This window comes from Hirsutella rhossiliensis (assembly GCF_020360975.1).
Source record: "Hirsutella rhossiliensis strain HR02 chromosome Unknown scaffold00025, whole genome shotgun sequence".
Taxonomy (NCBI): Eukaryota; Fungi; Ascomycota; class Sordariomycetes; order Hypocreales; family Ophiocordycipitaceae; genus Hirsutella; species Hirsutella rhossiliensis.
In genome coordinates, this window is record NW_025408691.1 from 1 (window position 1) to 17,624 (window position 17,624).

At 59.5% G+C, this 17,624-nt stretch overlaps 4 protein-coding genes across 4 annotated transcripts; all 4 read right to left on the bottom strand.

The window, feature by feature from the left end:
* Positions 1–427: 427 nt before the first annotated feature.
* HRG_11874 (ATP-dependent DNA helicase PIF1) lies at positions 428–3,031 on the bottom strand (the record flags this gene model as incomplete). Its single annotated transcript, XM_044870344.1, has 9 exons — positions 428–574; positions 639–790; positions 872–1,350; positions 1,423–1,601; positions 1,670–1,800; positions 1,956–2,168; positions 2,299–2,710; positions 2,801–2,846; positions 2,910–3,031. The coding sequence occupies 9 exons, from the start codon at positions 3,029–3,031 to the stop codon at positions 428–430; spliced, it is 1,881 nt and encodes a 626-aa protein (XP_044714554.1).
* Positions 3,032–3,404: 373 nt separating this feature from the next.
* HRG_11875 (PIF1 protein) lies at positions 3,405–5,778 on the bottom strand (the record flags this gene model as incomplete). The annotated part of the gene is made up of 7 exons (XM_044870345.1): positions 3,405–3,695; positions 3,825–3,962; positions 4,045–4,128; positions 4,232–4,568; positions 4,629–4,697; positions 5,130–5,718; positions 5,775–5,778. 7 exons carry the CDS (start codon positions 5,776–5,778, stop codon positions 3,405–3,407), a joined length of 1,512 nt encoding a protein of 503 aa, XP_044714555.1.
* A 7,433-nt stretch (positions 5,779–13,211) lies between these two features.
* HRG_11876 (PIF1-like helicase domain-containing protein) lies at positions 13,212–13,977 on the bottom strand (the record flags this gene model as incomplete). The annotated part of the gene is made up of 2 exons (XM_044870346.1): positions 13,212–13,440; positions 13,505–13,977. 2 exons carry the CDS (start codon positions 13,975–13,977, stop codon positions 13,212–13,214), a joined length of 702 nt encoding a protein of 233 aa, XP_044714556.1.
* A 428-nt stretch (positions 13,978–14,405) lies between these two features.
* HRG_11877 (ATP-dependent DNA helicase PIF1) lies at positions 14,406–17,548 on the bottom strand (the record flags this gene model as incomplete). Its single annotated transcript, XM_044870347.1, has 9 exons — positions 14,406–14,419; positions 14,501–14,906; positions 14,984–15,044; positions 15,103–15,194; positions 15,386–15,883; positions 15,927–16,149; positions 16,236–16,827; positions 17,115–17,252; positions 17,305–17,548. The coding sequence occupies 9 exons, from the start codon at positions 17,546–17,548 to the stop codon at positions 14,406–14,408; spliced, it is 2,268 nt and encodes a 755-aa protein (XP_044714557.1).
* Positions 17,549–17,624: the final 76 nt, after the last annotated feature.

The following is a 17,624-nucleotide window of genomic DNA, read 5'->3' on the forward strand; positions in this document are numbered from 1 at the left end:
GCCTTGAGGAACGAAAGGACTTCGTGCGCGGAAAAAGGCCCCAGACTGCTTCACCCCACATCCTCCGCCTCTGATTGGCTGATTTATTTCCTCTTTCGGAATAAAAGATCCGTGTGATTGGTCGCCGACCCTTCCGTCCCTCCCTCATCATTGGTCGCTGCCGCCTTCTCTTGCCCCTCTCATGCCTTGCCCTGTTTCCCCCCCGTTTATACTCCTGTTTACCCCCTTGCCAATGCCAATGCCAACCTTTCCTTTCGTCCGCCGGTTTTCTTATTGTGTCTAAAACTTGCGTCTTTTGTCTTTGCCCTTTTCGTTCATGCCTCTGCGGGTTCTTCCTTCAAGTCTAAAGTCGCCCCTCGTTGATCGCTGCTGCCCAGTGCCCTTGTCTTCTTGCCCGCCGGCGCCCTCATCGTCTTCTCCCCTCGTCTCACCTGACAACTCTCCTTGACTCTTCAGCGTCGCCATCCGACCGACGCAAAGCTTCCTCGACAGTCCTCTCGCTTAGCACCTCCAGCCTGGCCTGCGCGGCGGTCATCTCTTCGGGGACTCGGTTGCCCAAAGTCTCTCTCCGCACCTTGGACACGAGCGTGATGCCGTCTGGCGTTCGACAGCGCGATAGCTGCACATATAAGCTGTACGGGTCGCATTGCGAGGCACGGCCCTTCCATCGACTTTCGTCGTCCGTGTCCCCCAGGCTCCAGGGCCACGCGCTCTGGCGTTCTGCCCTGCACCTTGTAGTCCGTGCAGGCCAGGCTGCTGCGCACGGCAATCCCTTCCGGCTGACGTCGTTCTGCTGCCACGGCCGCTTTCGTTGGCAGTGTATCCTGACGCTCATCGGCGTTAACAAGATCGTGCCCGGCGGCATCCCGACGAAGTGGAGGTCCTTTGTCGTCGCCGATTCCAGTAATATCCGCCGGCGGCCTGAAGTGGATCGTCATGTCGGACGAGATTCGATGCCCTGGGGACGCCTTGTCGACAATGACCTCCACCGCCGAGTAGCCGGCGCCGTTCACCAGCTTCAGCCCCTGATGGGTGTTGTGGTTCACGACGACCGGCATCCCGGCCACGAACATGAAGACGGCCGGCACGGGGATCGCGCTATCGTCGCCTTGATTGAGTACCATGATCGCTTCTTCCTCGGTCGGCAGCTCCTCATTCCACTTGTGCTCGAGATGAAGATGCGCATCGTCGACCGCTGCTGGACCCGGAACGCCAAGCTTGCCTCCATGTTTAGGTTCCACCGATTCCTGTTCAGCGGCGTCACCACGGTGATGCCAGTCTCCCAAGGATCCGCCTGCCCTCGCGGTAGCACCTGAGTTGAGGAGGTCCAGATCCGTGCGGTCCTGCACCCTGCCGGATCCGCTTCAGCAGCCCCTGCAATTCCGGATCACCGGCGGCGCGCATTTGCTCGTTCAACATGACGACCGTCGAATCTTCCACAGCGCGTGCGCTTTGTCGTGCTGGTGCCGCTGCTCGGCCTTGAACGAGTTGTCTACGTCCCACGAGATGGCCGCGCTCGGCAGGACGATCGACCTCTCTGGACCGGCGGAACTGCTGAAAGTCTCCGCAGAAGAGGACGATGGGGATCCCCCGAAATCTTTCTGCGATCCGCGAAGCCGACAGAGTCGCTCGTTTATGGCGTGCAGCGTCCGCGCTCGAGCATGCTCACCTCGTCGATGACAAGCACGTCCTTCTCCTGCCAGTCCATCCGAGACTGGCCGTGGATGAACCGCTCCGCCCGTTTTGTCAGCCGCACCCCGTCAAGGTCCTTGGCTGTGTTCGCGCCGCCCGCCCCTTGGTCTTTAGTGAACCCGCAGGCGGAGGATCGTGATGCCGTTGATCTGCGCCGCGGCAGTCCCTGACGTCGCCGTGATCAGCAGACGATTCGAAAGGCTCTTCCCACTGAACAGCTCGACGAGTGCCCCAATGATCCGCGACTTGCCGGTGCCCCTCGCCGCCGACGAACTGGCAGAGCTGGCCGGCATCGCCCCTATTCGTTTGTCGCATCAAATCGAGCTGGCGGCATATTATTAGGAAAGCGATCGACTGCCTCTTGTTCAGCGTTAGCCGTGTTGACAACTCCTTGCCCGCCGCGAAGAAGGAGGTCGATGGGCCAAGCTGGACGCGCATTCCCGCTTCTGCGTCGCTAGCCGTCTCGTCGGAGTCGGCTGTCGTCATTTCGACGTCGTCCTCCCGAAGCCGGTCATCACCCTCCGCAACGCAGCTCGGCGATCGCTTTCCCGGACTGCGACTGTGGTTTGTACGCCTTGGATCATTCTCTCCTTTCCCTCGACGCACTTATCTGCTGCGACTTGATAGCCTTGACCTGATCCTGCGGCGGTAGTGCGGCCCCGGAAAATACCCGCCCTGGCATGCTTATGCACCTCAACCCTTGTTCGGGAATCGCGATGGCCTCGAGCTCGGCCGTTGAGCAGAGCGCCGATTGCTGGAATCGACAGAGCTGCCGCATCATTGCCATGAGCTCCGGCGACTTGGCCGTCACCTGATTCGTGCCCACTGCGCCTCGGACGACGTCGATCAGGCGCGTTGCGTCTCCGATGTTGTTGGACCGATACGTCGCTGCAAATTCTGCGCCCGCCTCGCCTGTCTCGCCCTCCTCGACGTGGGCGACCGTGGAATCGCCATCGCCGGATGAGGCCGCCCATTGCTTGGCGTCGCGCTTTGCGTCTTCGGCTGATCGTCGAAGCAGCTGCACGTTGTCGACGAGACATGATATTCTCGGGCCAGCGCCTCTCGCGCCCGCTCCCAGATGCTATTGATCTCACCTGTTTCTTCGCACAGAAAGGACTCCCGGCACAAATAGCGCAAGATGCTGCACGGCTGCCCTTTAAGGGGAGGGGAGGTTAGCCACTCTGATGATGCCTGCCGGCAGGGCGGTTGCTATACACCTCCGGTGGCACTCATCGTCGTCGTTGTGGCCGAAGTCCTTGCTCAGGTAGCCATCGAGGCAGACGGTAGCATGCTTGCCCGGCCGCCTGAGCACCTGGACCCAGCGTCTCCTGGCGCCCATCCATCCTCGAAGGGCACTCCCCAGGCCGCACAGCTCTCATCCTTACTGGTGCGTTTTAGTCTAACGACCGATATGTAGTCGTATAAGCATAGCCTCGCAGGAGCTCTCCCGGTGCTGGTACGCCTCAACGTGGGAGATCCTCAGGCCTGCTTCTTCGACAACGACCGACTCATCCAGAGTATCATCTATGGCCGCCGCGCCACTTGCTCGTCGGAGATACGGCCACCGTCGAAAGACTTCCAGTACAGCAGAGATGTGTTCAGGTACGCCCAGGCGCTGCTGTTGGTGAACTCGGCCGGATATCCAAGAAGATGAGCGACGACCTCGACCTGAGATAGCGGACGCTCCGTGAACACACGATTCGCCACCCTCATCAAGAACTGTCGCGTCCTGTTCCCCTGGCGGCGTCATCGCCAACAGCACCTCCACCGTCGTCCTGTCCTCCGTTGGCCGTGCCGTCACCCGTTGAGGCGGCCAGGAGATCGGCCGCGGCCGCCACACGCTTCCACACCGGGTCCTCCACCTTCGTCGCGTAGTTCGTGACATAATACATAAGGGCCATGGTCTTGCGCTGCGTCGCAATGAAGGAAATGTCGTGGTTGTGCCGGAGCCCAACAGCGATAGCCTTGTTCCATCGATTGACCATGCTGTGAGTCCTCCGGATCTGCAACACCCGTCTGCCGTGATGGCGGTCTTGTCGACCAACCTCCATGGAGACTTAAACCGGCATAGATTCCCTTTCCGCGCTCCTTTGCCCAAGGAATACTTGACACAGGTCGGGCTATGCGTGAACCTGTGTAGCGCCGGCACAGAAGTTGGCCTCCTCGTCAAATGCGGCCGAAAACTGCTCGGTGTTGTCCAGCAGGGAGGAAATATCGGACGTCACAGATCGCTCCGCTTGCACGGCGCAGAACCCTTCCTGATCCAGATCCTATCTTGCACGTCAGCCTGGCCCCGTTTGTCCATCGGACGAGCAATTCAGGTTCTCAGTGACACGTCTTAGCTATTCTTACCTCGGAGAAGACACTATCGACGTATCGTATGATTCGCTCGCGATACGCCGCCTGATCCTCCCGTGGATGTCGGCAAGCATCGAGCTGAGATGCGCGTTTCCGTGCAACCAGAGCAAGCCGTGAACATGAAGCGCCCTCGTTCGTTGGTCTCCACAGCGCCATAGTACTTGCCGATGCGCCTGAATACCGACTCTTCTCCGACCTTCACGTAATGATCGAAGAACAGCTTCATCTCCCGGTGGAAGAATACGGCGGCGCTCATCGGATCGGACATGGCCAGCCTTGTCCGCTTGTACGCACTCCCAAGGCCTTCTAGGAACTCCTCGGCCGCGCCGGGATCGCGTGTCCGATATGCCGCCAGTCGCAGCTTCACCGGGTTCGTAATGTCGTTTGGGTTGATGGTGAACCAGATGGCCGGAACGCCGTAGCCAACGATGAGCGACTGGATTTTCCGCCGCATATTGAGCCGAACCTCTCGACATGGGTTGCCGGTGGCCGTACAGCGATAGGCTCCTGAGAAGCTCCTTCACGCCCTCATCGGTCGTCTTGCCCGAGCTCTCCAACTCGACCTCGCCGCCGCTAACCTTTGCGCGGTCATCGAGCGGGCAACGCGCTCGACCTTGCCGAAGTCCTTCCTCGCCACACTCAGCATGCTGACGCGGCGGTTCCTCGACCGCACCCCATGTTGAAGACGAGAAATGCAAATATGTGTGCAACGCAAACCGGCCACCATGGCGCCGGAGCACGATGTCGGCCCAAATCGGAGGTTCAAGCTTCGGGATACGATGTCTCCGCTGCCGCCCCTGCCTCAGCAGCTCTACCGGTGCCTCGCGTTGGTAAGGGCCTTCCTGCCTCGGCTATGGCCTCTTCGGCCAGCCTTGGTCCCCAACGCCAAATGGGAACAGGGTCGGGAACGTTCTGGCGAAGAAGGACGTCTCAAAGGAGTCGGCAAACTCATCCCCGCGAGACTCGAATGTATGGCTCACTGCCATCGTCGCCACGCCCTCGACCCCACCGAGGATCCGACCCACGTTCCCGGCGCGCGGCCGTCGTCGGCACCTGCGCCAACAGCGTCACAGGCAAACCGCAGCTTCTCGACATCCGCCACGTCTGGCGGTCCGTCCAGCCCAAACATGCCGGAAGACGTCACCTCGTTGATTGGTCGAACGTTCTGATCGGGGCTAGCACCAACTCCATCACGACCCGCGCCTTCTTCGTTGGGCCCGTGCCCTTCAGCCTCGCCTCCCGTTTCCTGCCTTTGGTTGAGCAGAGCGAAGAGTTCCTCGATCTCCACCGACCCTCGTCGTCCATGGCGCGCTCCGTGGGCGGCACAACGCGCCGTCCGCGTTTTCTCCCATGCGGACGGCTCGTTCCGCTCCATGCGATCATACACCAAGGCCGGCACCCTGTCTATCGGGTCTCCCCAACTCTCCATCTCCGCCACGTCGATCTCGATCTCGGCGTAGTGGGGGTTGCTCCTCTTCAGCCAAACAAGAGCCCTCTCGACGACCCGCCGCCTCACCGACAAGAGACTCGACAGGTCGCTCGGTGCCGGCTTCTCCACGCCCTGCCACGAAACGTGGATCTCGTCCAGTGCTTGCAAAGGGTGCGGGAGCACCTGGTCGCCAGCTCCTGCACGTTGTTGGGAACACTGTGATGTGGCCCTTGACGTGCCTCGATACCTCACGGCCTGCCTCTGCCCGCCCGGAATGCTATATCTCGTGACAAACCCATAGCAGGAGTTGAGCGAGACGAGCTCTTCGACCAGCGTGAGTCCCTTGAGCTCGTCAGGAACATGTGCTCACAGCCAAGGCGAGTGTGAAGATGGACCGCCGGCGACAGACTCCGCGCGCCAGGCATCGGGCACACTCCGCACACACCGACACGGGCTCGCCTTCGGGAAAGCAGCTCCGGCATGAAAATGGTGAGCGGCCGCCCTCTGGCACGCAGCTTGACAGCCATTGATCCCATCTGATCTCCTCAGCTCTTTTCTCGTACGCTTGCGGTAGCACATCATGCAGGTCCGTATCGGCAACGTGCTCGCATCGTGGAACGCCTGATAAAAATCCGCACCGTCGACACCTTCCTGTCGTGCGGTATTGGCGTACACCACGTCTGATCGTTAGACAGCCTCCTTCATGGCGAAGTCTTCTCCAAAAACGCAGCACACTCGCCAGGTCTTCGGCCCGCAGCTCCTGACTCCTCTGCCTTCCGATTCCACCGAATCTGTTTTCTCGGGCGCTCGTCCGACCAGGAAGACGTTTTCTCTCTCCCGCCTCCGCCGCCTCCGGGGCCGCCTCCGATCCATGATTTCTTCTCTCCGTGGCTGATTCGCTTCTTCGCAAGCCGTCGGATGCGGCAGCTTTGGCGACGACTGCCCGACTACGTGCGCATCCCCGACACGCCATCCGGCCCTTTGCACTGACAGGCACCGGGCCGTGCTGGCGAACGTTTTCCACGCCGAACCTTGACCTCAGTCCTTGCCCTTTCCAGCACTCTCCTCGTTCTTGCTGCCGATCAAACTGCACGGGCTCCCAGCCGCCACCCGCGATGAGCCGCCCACCTCCTTTGCTGCAGCCTCCGCCCGCTCAGCGAAGCGTCCGCTGGCTCTGCCGCGGCGTCGCCCACCCCACAGGAGACGGCCCCGGATGCTGCGCCGTACCTGCTGCGTTGAGACACCCCTGCGGCCTGGTACTCCCTTTACCCGCCAACTCCGTCCCCGACGGCGCTTGGGCAAACCAGACGCAATCGCTGCTGCTAATTGCCCGTTTTCTTGTTGTCGAATACCGGTTCCTAGGCTGGATGGATCGAAGCTTCGGTACCTCCTTCGAATGAACACTGGGACATCGCCCGCCGCCGCCGTAACACGTTGCTCCTCATCTTCAGGATCTCCTCCTGAGGCAGAAAGTGCCGATGAGGAGCGGACGATCAGAGTCCGCTACCCCATATCTCCACGTTCCCTAGGCAACAGGGGCCTCGGAAGCTGACCCGGTGACTGATGTTGCGCGGAACTTCCGCTGCTAACCATATTATGGAACTTCCGTGCTCTGTTTGACCGCAAACCGCCTCGCGGCGGTCTTCTCGGCAACGACCTCGCAATTGCTTCTGCGTGCTGTCTCCATGCGGTGTCTTCAACCACAGGTTTCTAGGCTGAATCGGCCGGAACGTTGATGCCGCATTCGCCCGTGATTCGTATCTTCGTAACCGTCCCAGGCTCTCCCCGTGCTCTGCGGCCCTCTCAGAAGCTGCCACCACATCTACACCGGCTCCTGTCGCACCATCTCCGAGCCCCGAACCCGACCCGCTCACGTTCTCACCCTCTTCTCCATCCCCGACTGACAACGAACAGGCTTCAGGGTGAGCAACCGCCTCGCTTAACTTCACTGCAGGACTGTCCGCCATGCTGCTGCCTCTCGACGTCGACTGCCGTAAATTGGCAACAGGCTATAAAGCTTTGGCTCGGAGCACCTCCACTTGGACAGTCTCGCTTGTTGACGACGCTATCTCCCGAATGGGAAGCTCCCTAACCATCACTTCCTCATGGCCGTGGCGTTTCTTCCTTATAGCTTCCTATAAAATGCTTCCCTATGGTACCGAGGCGATGCAATACTACCCTCTATATTCCCGTTACCATGCCTATCTATGTGCGTCCACCGTCCCGGCCTCGCCTGGTCTCCACGTGCGACCTGCTACCCGGCTTTGCCAAAAGCGACCCTTCCATCGCCGTGCTCTCTTTGCGCACTCCAGCGAATCCCTGGCCACTGCCGACCTCCGGCACATGGAGATGGCCGCGACAACCGCCTGCCGCACACTTCAAACCATACTCTTCAGCCCTTCCAACACCATCCTACCAACCTTGCGCATCAGTTCACCATCAATACCCGCCAATCCGCCTCGTCGAGCAACAGCCACAAGGCTGCCGGCGATAACATGTCCATGACGTCCTCATGCAGCCGGACTACCTTCTAGATTTGCTCCTCGCCAGCACCAATGTCGCATCAACGGCCTTAATGCTAAAGCGATAGCCAGGACCCCCTGCCTGTCCTCTTGTAGTCGCTAGCCACCGGAGTCTCGACTTGCAAACCCTCTTGAAAGTTCTCGTGACCAACTCGCATCCTCCTCCTCAGGTCGACCCATATATCCGACTTCACCGTGTCCCAATAGTAGACTCGACACGGTCGGCACCCGCCTCGCTCAGCCGCACGCAATGCCCATCCAACTACCGACGACCGTCAAAAGGGAGTCCTGCAATACTACCATAACCTCTTTCTTTCCTTCACTCTCATTCGTTATTGCCCCCTTTGCTATCTACTCCATGCAACGATGACACCGAAGGGGACTACTGGACTTTCTTTCTCCGCAGTCTTACCCACACTAACCTTACCGTTCGCCGACCTCCAACTTCTCGCAACATAGCCATCACCCCTACTCAACTTCCAACCCCGGCTCCTACTTCACTCACGACCACAGAACCAGATGGTCGAGACTGCTCGAGAACCTCGCCAGCTCATTCCCGCATACCCCCGCTTCTGATCTATCACCTAGGTAGCATTCACTGACTCTCAAGTCTCCCCGACCCGAGCCACGAGCTCTTTCGAGCAGCAAGAAAACCTGCTTTATAGGATGCCTACCTCTCTCTGCCTAACCCCTCCTTTACACTTCCACGGTGACCACATCTGCCATGTTCTCACGATGTCGGCCTCCCAGCTCAACGTCGATACCTCGTCCTCCCGCGGCAACCTCTGACAGCCAGAAAATGCTGGCGCCGACATGTCCATGATGGCCTTTGTCCAGCCCGGCTGCCCGTCTAGGTTCGCCTACCAGAATGAGCATCGTGTCAAAGGGCTCAACGCAGAAACCCTAGCGAGGGTCTTCCTTCCAACGCCCTCATGGCTGTCGACTCCAGAGTATGCAGCAATCCGGTCAGATCCTGACAATCCATCGACCTGCATCTTCTTGAGCCTTAATATTTCCATATACAACCAACAGATAATCCCTCGGAATGGACCGAGCAGTGGTTCTTATGGTCGGCCGTGTTCATCCCTTTGCCCTGACGGGAAATCGAGCGACGTGATAGCTTGAGTCGGAGGATGACAACATTACAGAATACACCATCCCGGCTCTCATCGTCCGCGACCACAGCTACCAGCCGTAGGTGTATGCTCCAGACCTCCGTCACCACTACCATCTCTGACGATGGCCACAGAGTCATCCTCGCACCTCGGCTCGGCGGATGCCTTCCCAGCGATACAACCCATTGTCTCCTTCACGGGACCTGTCATCGGTTCCGGCCGCGACCTTCTGCATGGAAACTCGGCTGCGGCCCTTGACGACACCCAGCTGAGCTGTTGCGGCTTTGTCCAGCTCTCGACCTTTATCTGTCCTGGGATTCCGGGCAAAACACCCTTCAAGGGCTTTCATCCCTTTCAACTTTTCGTCATCTTCCCCATTCACGCCAATCCTTGAACCTCCCTATGCAAGAAGATGACCGAGAGGCGCGATAGCCAGTTCCAGCCGAACGCTCTCTCACCTGCACGGGCAAAATCGCCGGCTTACTGATCACCAGATCATGACACATGCCCCGGCCTTCGAGCAAGACTATATCTTCATCGTCGTCCCCGATACATGGACTTTCCTTGACAGGGCCATGTCCAACCAGGCTTCTGCGACACAGCTACTGCCGACGACACCCAAGGGCTCAGTCGGCAACCCTCGGACTATAGCGATGCGTTGGCCAGGTTTACCTCTACCAAAAACGCAATGCCGCCCCAAGCGGCGCCTCCCACGCCGCCTGCATCTAGGTCAGTCGATCCCCTTATGATGACATCAAAGCGGTCATTGCCCGATCCCGACCAAACCCCAACCAAGAGACCGCGACTTTCTCCAGAAATTTCCACCATAGTCGCCGCCTGTGATAGTCGAGGCCCCGCCAAATCCGACACTTCCTCCCTTCTGTCCCACGAAGACCCCGGAGACTCAGAGACGGACACCGAGCCAGTCAATCACCCAGCCACATCCGCCTCTGGCCCTATCAGACCTCCGGCGTCAATCTCTTCCCGACCCCACCGCGCCCGACATCCGCCCAAGAATATTCTGTAAAGCAACGAACGAAACAACACAACATGACAAGGAACATGTTTCATCATCCTCAAACTCAAGTGCGAAAGGCCCTAATGGGATATTTCCTTCTCCTCTTGCTCTCCTTTTCACAAAGACAATCCAGTCAAAACTTCTCCAATATACTCCTTATTCTGTTTATATCCACCACTTATAGCACCTGTAAATCCTCAGAGCCTTCCACTCGCCCACACATGCATTACCCACCCAACTCTCTTCACCCCTGCCGCCTCTCCACGCCCTTTGCGCCTTTGCAAAGCAAAATCTCCCTTGCAGCCTAGGCTGCCTCTCTGACGCTCTGTCTCGATTTCACTCACGATAATGCTCTACGTCTCTCGCCGGATCTCCATCTCATATCTCTTATCTCACTCTTCTTCCTGTCTTCCTCTCACTTCCCTGTCTCCTATCTCCTGTCGCCAACTCTCTCCTCTCCTGACTTTCTCCTGTCGCCATCGCCAACTTTCGTTCCGAAAGGCCTCTTTGCGCGAGCCGCGGCTGAGCCTTCCCTCGTACATTAATCAGAATAAGTGCCTTGAGGAACGAAAGGCCTTCTAACGTGCCCCGCTGACCCCGCCTCTCCCCAAAAGTTCTCCGCCCCTTGATTGGTCCCTTGTGATTGGTCCTCCTTGCCTCCCTCCTCGTTGGTCGCTGCCCTTCCCCGGCTTCTGTTGCCTTTTCGCGTGCCTTATCCCACCACTAGGCGCCTCCCACCCTGTCTGCCGCCTGCCGACTCTTCCCGCCTGCCGAACTCTTCATCGCGTCACCCAGCGCGGCCGCCTTCACTCTTCAGCATCACCGTCCAGCCAGCGCAACGCCTCCTCAACGGTCCTCTCGCTCAGTACCGAGCCTGGCCTGTGCGGCAGTCATCTCCTCGGGGACCCGGTTGCCCACCAAGTCTGTCCCACCTTGGACACGAGCATGATGCCGTCTAGAGTTCGGCAGCGCGATAGCTGCACGTACAGGCCGTACGGGTCGCACTGCGAGGGCACCACCGTTCCATCCATTCGTCGTCCGTGTCCTCGCAGCTCGAGGGCCACGCGCTCCAGCGTTTTGCCCTGCACCTTGTAGTCCGTGCACGCGAACGCTGCTGCGCACGGCAAACCTTCGGCTGACGTCGTTGCGTTGCCACGGCCTTTTCGCTGGCACTGTATCTTAACGGTCATGGTGTCAACAAGATCGTGCCCGGCGGCATCCCGACGAAGTGGAGATATCTCGTCGTCTCCGATTCGAGAATGATCCCGCCGGCGGCCGAAGTGGATCGTCATATCGGCCGAGATCCGATGCCCCGGGTACGCCTTGTCGACAATGACCTCCAGGAGGACACGCAGAGAACCGAGGCTTCATTGGTACCCAAGATCACCTTTGCAAATACCAAGAAAACGGCCAGCTAGGCATTGAGGGGCCTCATCATGGAGACGCCGGCTGAGGCCGTGATCATGGTGGGGCGAAGCGCGTCGCCTGCGTCGACACCCGCGAAAAGATCGACACGCGTCGTGAGGCTGCACCGTTCGAGAAGCCGCGCGACAGCCCGACGATCTGGCGGAGAAGACAACACGCGCAACTAGGCTTGCAACGCGCATTGCCTCGGACGATGTCGCCATCAGTGACGCGACTGAGCGGCGCAGTTGCCAGCAGCAGTGGCGCGAACGAAGGCCGAGCCATGCCCAGAAAGTTCTCGAACTCTTGAGCGAGTCACGTCAAGAAACGCAAAGCTCAGCCGAGCGATAGATGCGCAAAACGAGATCATATCCAAGCAACAGCAGATGATCCAGGAAATGGATCAACGGAAAGAGATGAGAGATGAGCTTCGTCACATCCGAGCGCAGTTAGAGACCCTGGCTACGCCTGCATCTTCTCTGCAGAGCAGTCCGCAGATGTCGTATGCGAGCGCTGCAGGGTCATCGCCGACGATCCAGACAATGAACCGGGGCACCGTACCAGCAGCTAAATCGGCACGAACAGCCGTCAGCGATAGTCTCTACTGTACGGTGGACATCACGAGTCGAAGAAGCGGTGCCAGACGCAGATCGGCAACATCCGAAAGGCCAGAGAGCGACATGAGAAAGAGTCAGAGGCAGGAGACTTGGAATGCGCAGCGGTCGTGACAGACGCTGAAACCCCGACCGGATCAAAATTTTGCAGAGACCAAACCGAGTTGAAGCAGGTCAAGAAGCAGCGCAGAAGACGGTAACTTCGGGAGCCAGGGTACTGAGAGATCAGCTTTACCCTGTCAAAGTCGACAACACCAAGCGTACTGCAGTGCTGACGCCGAAGGCAACGTTCTGCCGGGCGCAGCTGAGGCGCTCGGAGCCGAGAATTACGTCACGATTGCCAAGATCACCTGGCTTAGCAACAGAGAGAAAGCCAGCGTACGGGTCATGGTGATCTATGTCACTAAAGAGAGTGACGCGCAAAGACTTCTGGACGGCGTGTGGTTCGATGTTGCGGAGAGTCCGCCTGCACCAATGTTTTTGAACGCCGCGTAGGACCGATTCAGTGCTTCAACTGTCAAGAGATGGGACACAAGGCGTTTTCATGCAAGAAGCCGCAAAGATGTGGCAGATGCGCGAAAGCAGAACATCACCACAGAGAATGCAAGGAGACAGTGCCAAAGCGTGCCCTGCGGTGGACCACACGAATCGTACAGCCGGAACTGTCGGGCGCGGAACCCTGGGGATGAGACGCAGGCAGCGTCTGGCCCTTCGGACTAAGCAGCGGAAGTGAGAATCCACTTAGGATCGATTATGGCACTAACCTTCAACAATACTAACACACAGGTATTCGACTTCGATTTCGACAGACCGCGCTTCAGCTGCTGAAGGTAGGACGCTGAACACTTGAGAAATTGGCCTTCAAGCAGCCTGTCACGGAGAGAGTAGCGGCGAGGTTGGTGTAGCGTATGCTGACCCGTGGGGCTTAAGGTGTTACGCATTAATGTATTGAAATGTCAGTAGCTTTTACGTCTAGGCCCTATAGGAAATCTCCGGTGAAATACACATACATACATACAATGACCTCCACCGCCGAGTAGCTCGCGCCGTTCACTAGCTTCAGCCCTGGTGGGTGTTGTGGTTCACGACGATGGGCATCCCGGCCACGAACATGAAGACGGCCGGCACCGGGATCGCGCTATCGTCGCCCTGGTTGAGTATCATGATCGCCTCTTCCTCCGTCGGCAGCTCCTCCTTCCACTTGTGCTCGGAGATGAAAATGCGCATCGTCGACCGCTGCTGGACCCGGAACGCCAGGCTCGCCTCCATGTTCAGGTTCCACCGATTCCTATTGAGCGGCGTCACCACGGTGATGCCCGTCTCCCAAGGATCCGCCTTCCTCCCGGTAGCACCTTGAGTTGAGGAGGTTTAGATCCGTCCGATCCTGCACGCCTAGACGGATCCGCTTCAGCAGCCTCTGCAGCTCCGGGTCGCCGGCGGCGCGCATCTGCTCGTCCAGCATGACGACCGTCGTGAACCTCTTCCACAGTGCGTGCGCTTTGTCGTGCTGGTGACGCTGCTCGGCCTTGAACGAGTTGTCTACGTCCCACGAGATGGCCGCGCTAGGCAGGACGATCGACCTCTTGACCGGCCGGAACTGCTGAAAATCTCCGCAGAAGAGGACGATGGGGATCCCCCCGAAATCTTGCCGCGATCCGCGAAGCCGGCGAAGCCGCTCGTTCACGGCGTGCAGCGTCCGCGCCCCGAGCATGCTCACCTCGTCGATGACGAGCACATCCTTCTCCTGCCAATCCATTCGAGACTGGCCGTGGATGAACCGCTCCGCCTGTTTCGGCAGCCGCACCCCGTCAAGGTCTTTGACCATGTTCGCGCCCCGCCCCTTGGTCTTTAGTGAACCCGCAGGCGGAGTGGATCGTGATGCCGTTGATCCGCGCCGCCGCAGTCCCCGACGTCGCCGTGATCAGCAGACGATTCGAAAGGCTCTTTTACTGAACAGCTCGACGAGTGCCTCGATGATTCGCGACTTGCCGGTACCGCCTCGCCACCAACGAACTGGCGCAGCTGGCAGGCATCGCCCCGTCGGTCTGCTGCATCAAATCGAGCTGGCGGCATATTATCAGAAAAGCGATGGACTGCCTCTTGTTCAGCGTCAGCCGTGTTGCCAACACCTTGCCCGCCGCGAGGGAGGAGGTTGATGGGCCAAACTGAACGTCCATTCCCGCCCCTGCGTCGATAGCGGTCTCGTCGGAGTCGGCCATCGTCATTTCGACCTCGTCCTCCCGAAACCGGTCATCACCTTCGCAACGCTGCGCGGCGATCGCTTTCCCAGGCGGCGGGCGTGCTTTGTATCCCTTGGATCATCCTCTCCTCTCCTTCGAGGCACTTACCTGCTGCGACTTGATAGCCTTGACCTGATCCTGCGGCGGTAGTGCGGCCCCGGAAAATACCCGCCCTGGCATGCTTAACCGCCTCTCCTCGTTCGATCAGCGCCGTGGCCTCGAGCTCGGCCGTCGAGCGCAGCGCCGATTGCTGAAACCGACAGAGCTGCTGTATCATTGCCATGAGCTCCGGCGACTTGGCCGTCACCTGATTCGCTCCCACTGCACCTCGGACGACGTCGATGAGCCGCGTTGCGTCTCCGATGCTGTTGGGCTGATATGTCGCTGCAGACTCCGCGCCCGCCTCGCCTGCTCCACCCTCCTCGACGTGTGCGACCGTCGGGTCGCCATCGCCGGACGAGGCTGCCCATTGCTTGGCGTCGCGTTTTGCGTCTTCGGCGGATCGTCGAAGCAGCTGCACGTTGTCGACGAGACGTGATATTCTCGGGGCCATAGCGTCTCGAGCCCGCGCCCAGATGCTGTTGATCTCACCTGTTCCTTCGCCCAGGAAGGACTCCACGGCACGAACAGCGCAAGATGCTGCACGGCTGCCCTTCAGGGGTGGGTTAGCCTCCGATAATGCCCGCTGACAGAGCAGTTGCCATACACACCTCCGGTAGCACGACTCGTCATCGTAGGTGAAGTCCTTGCTCAGGTAGCCGTCGAGGCAGGCGGTAGCGTGCTTGCCCGGCCGCCTGAGCACCTGAACCCAGCGTCGTCCCGGCGCCCATCCATCCTCGAAAGACATCTCCCTGCCGCCCAGCTCTCGTCGTTGCCGATGCGTTTCAGTCTGACGATCGATATGTAGTCATACAGGCATAGGCCTTTCAGCAGCTCTCCCGGTGCTGGTACGCCTCGACGGGAGATTCTCAGGCCTTCTTCTTCGACGACGACCGACTCATCCAAGGTGTCATCCGTAGCCGCAGCGCCACTGGCTTCTCGGAGATGCCGCCATCGCCGAAAGACTTCCCAGTACAGCAGAGAACAGTTCAGGTACGCCCACGCGCTGCTGTCGGTGAACTCGGCCGGATATCCGAGAAGGTGAGCGACGACTCGACCTGTGATAGCGGACGCTCCGTGAACACGCGGTTCGCCACTCTCATCAGGAACTGTCGCGTCCTGTTCCCTTGACAGGGTCATCGGTGGCAGCGTTCCGCCACCGTCCCGCCCTCCGTTGGCCGTGCCATCACCTGTTGAGGCGGCCAGGAGCTCGGCCGCGGCCGCCACACGCTTCCACACCGGGTCCTCCACCTTGGTCGCGTAGTTCGTGACATAATAGATGAGGGCCATTGTCTTGCGCTGCGTCGCAATGAAGGAAATATCATGGTTGTGCCGGAGCCCGACAGCAATAGCCTCGTTCCATCGATTGACCATGCTGTGTGTCCTCCGGATCTGCAGCACCCCGTCTGCCGTGAGGGCGGTCTTGTCGACTAACCTCCATGGCGCCTTGAACCGGCAGAGGTCCCCTTCCGCCCTCCTTGCCCAAGGAGTACTTCACACAGGTCGGGCTATGCGTGTGCACCTGCGTCGCGCCGGCACAGAAGTTGGCCTCCTCGATAAACGCGGCCGAGAACTGCGCGGCGTTGTCCAGCAGGGAACCAATACCGCCCGTCACAGATCTCCCGCTTGCACGGCGCAAAACTTTCCTGGTCCAGATCCTGCCTTGCACGTCAACCCGGCCCCACTTGGCCATCAGAAGAGTACTTCAGGCTCCCGGTGGCACATCTTAGGTAGGCATTCTTACCTCTGAGAAGACGCTATCGATGTATCGGACGATTCGCTCGCGATACGCCGCCTGATCCTCCCCGTGGATGTCGGCAAGCATCGAGCTGAGATGCGCGTTCCCGTGCAGCCAGAGCAAGCCGTGAACATGAAGCGCCCTCGTTCGTTCGTCTCCACGGCGCCATAGTACTTGCCGATGCGCCCGAATACCGACTCTTCACCGACCTTCACGTAATGATCGAAGAACAGCTTCATCTCGCGGTGGAAGAACACGGCCGAGCTCATGGGATCCGATATCGCCAGCCGTGCCCGCTTATACGCATCCCCAAGGCCTTCTAAGAACTCCTCGGCCGCGTCGGGATCGCGTGTGCGGTATGCCGCCAGTCGCAGCTTCACCGGGTTCGTAATGTCGTTCGGGTTGATGGTGAACCAGATGGCCGGCACGCCATATCCGACGATGAGCGACTGGATTTTCCGCCGCATATTGAGACGGACCTCTCTCGACATGGGCTGCCGGTGGCCGTAAAGCGAGAGGCTCCTGAGAAGCTCCTTCACGTCACCATCGGTCGTCTTACCCGAGCTCTCCAACTCGACCTTGTCCGCCGCTAGCCTTTCTGTGGTCATCGAACGCACGATGCGCTCTACCTTGCGGAAGTTCTTCCTCCCACACTCAACATGCTGACCCGGCGGTTCCTCGACCGCACCCCATGTTGAAGACGAGAAATGCGAAGATGTGGTGCAGTGCAAATCGACCACCATGGCGCCGGAGCACGATCTCGGCCCACGCCTGAAGGTTCAAGCTTCGAGACGATACGGTCTCCGCGGCCGCCTCTGCCTCGACAGCCCTGCCTCGCAAGTTGGCCGTGACCTTCCCGCGTCGACCATGGTCTCTTCAACCAGCCTTGGTCCCCAACGCCAAATGGGAACAGGGTCGGGAACGTCCTGGCAAAGAAGGACGCCTCAAAGGAATCGGTAAACTCACCCCGCGAAACCCGGATGTATGGCTCACAACCACCGTCGCCACGCCCCCGAACCCCGGCTAGGGACCCGACCCACGCCTGGGCCCGCACGGCCGTCGTCGGCACCTTCACCAACAGCGTCACAGGCAAACTGCAGCTTCTCCACGTCCGCGACGTCTGGCGGTCCGTCGAGCGCGAACATGCCAGAAGACGTCACCTCGTTGATCGCTGGAACGTTCTGGTCGGGGCAGGCGTCACTTCCATCGCGAACCGCGCCTTCTCCGTTGGGCCCGTGACCTTCACCCTGGCCGCCGGCTTCTTGTCCTTGGTTGAGCAGGGCGAAGAGCCTCGATCTCCACCGGCCCTCCTCGTCCATGGCGCGTTCCGTGGGCGGCACAACGTGCGCCGTCCGCGCTTTCTCCCACCCAGACGGCTCGTTCCGCTCCATACGA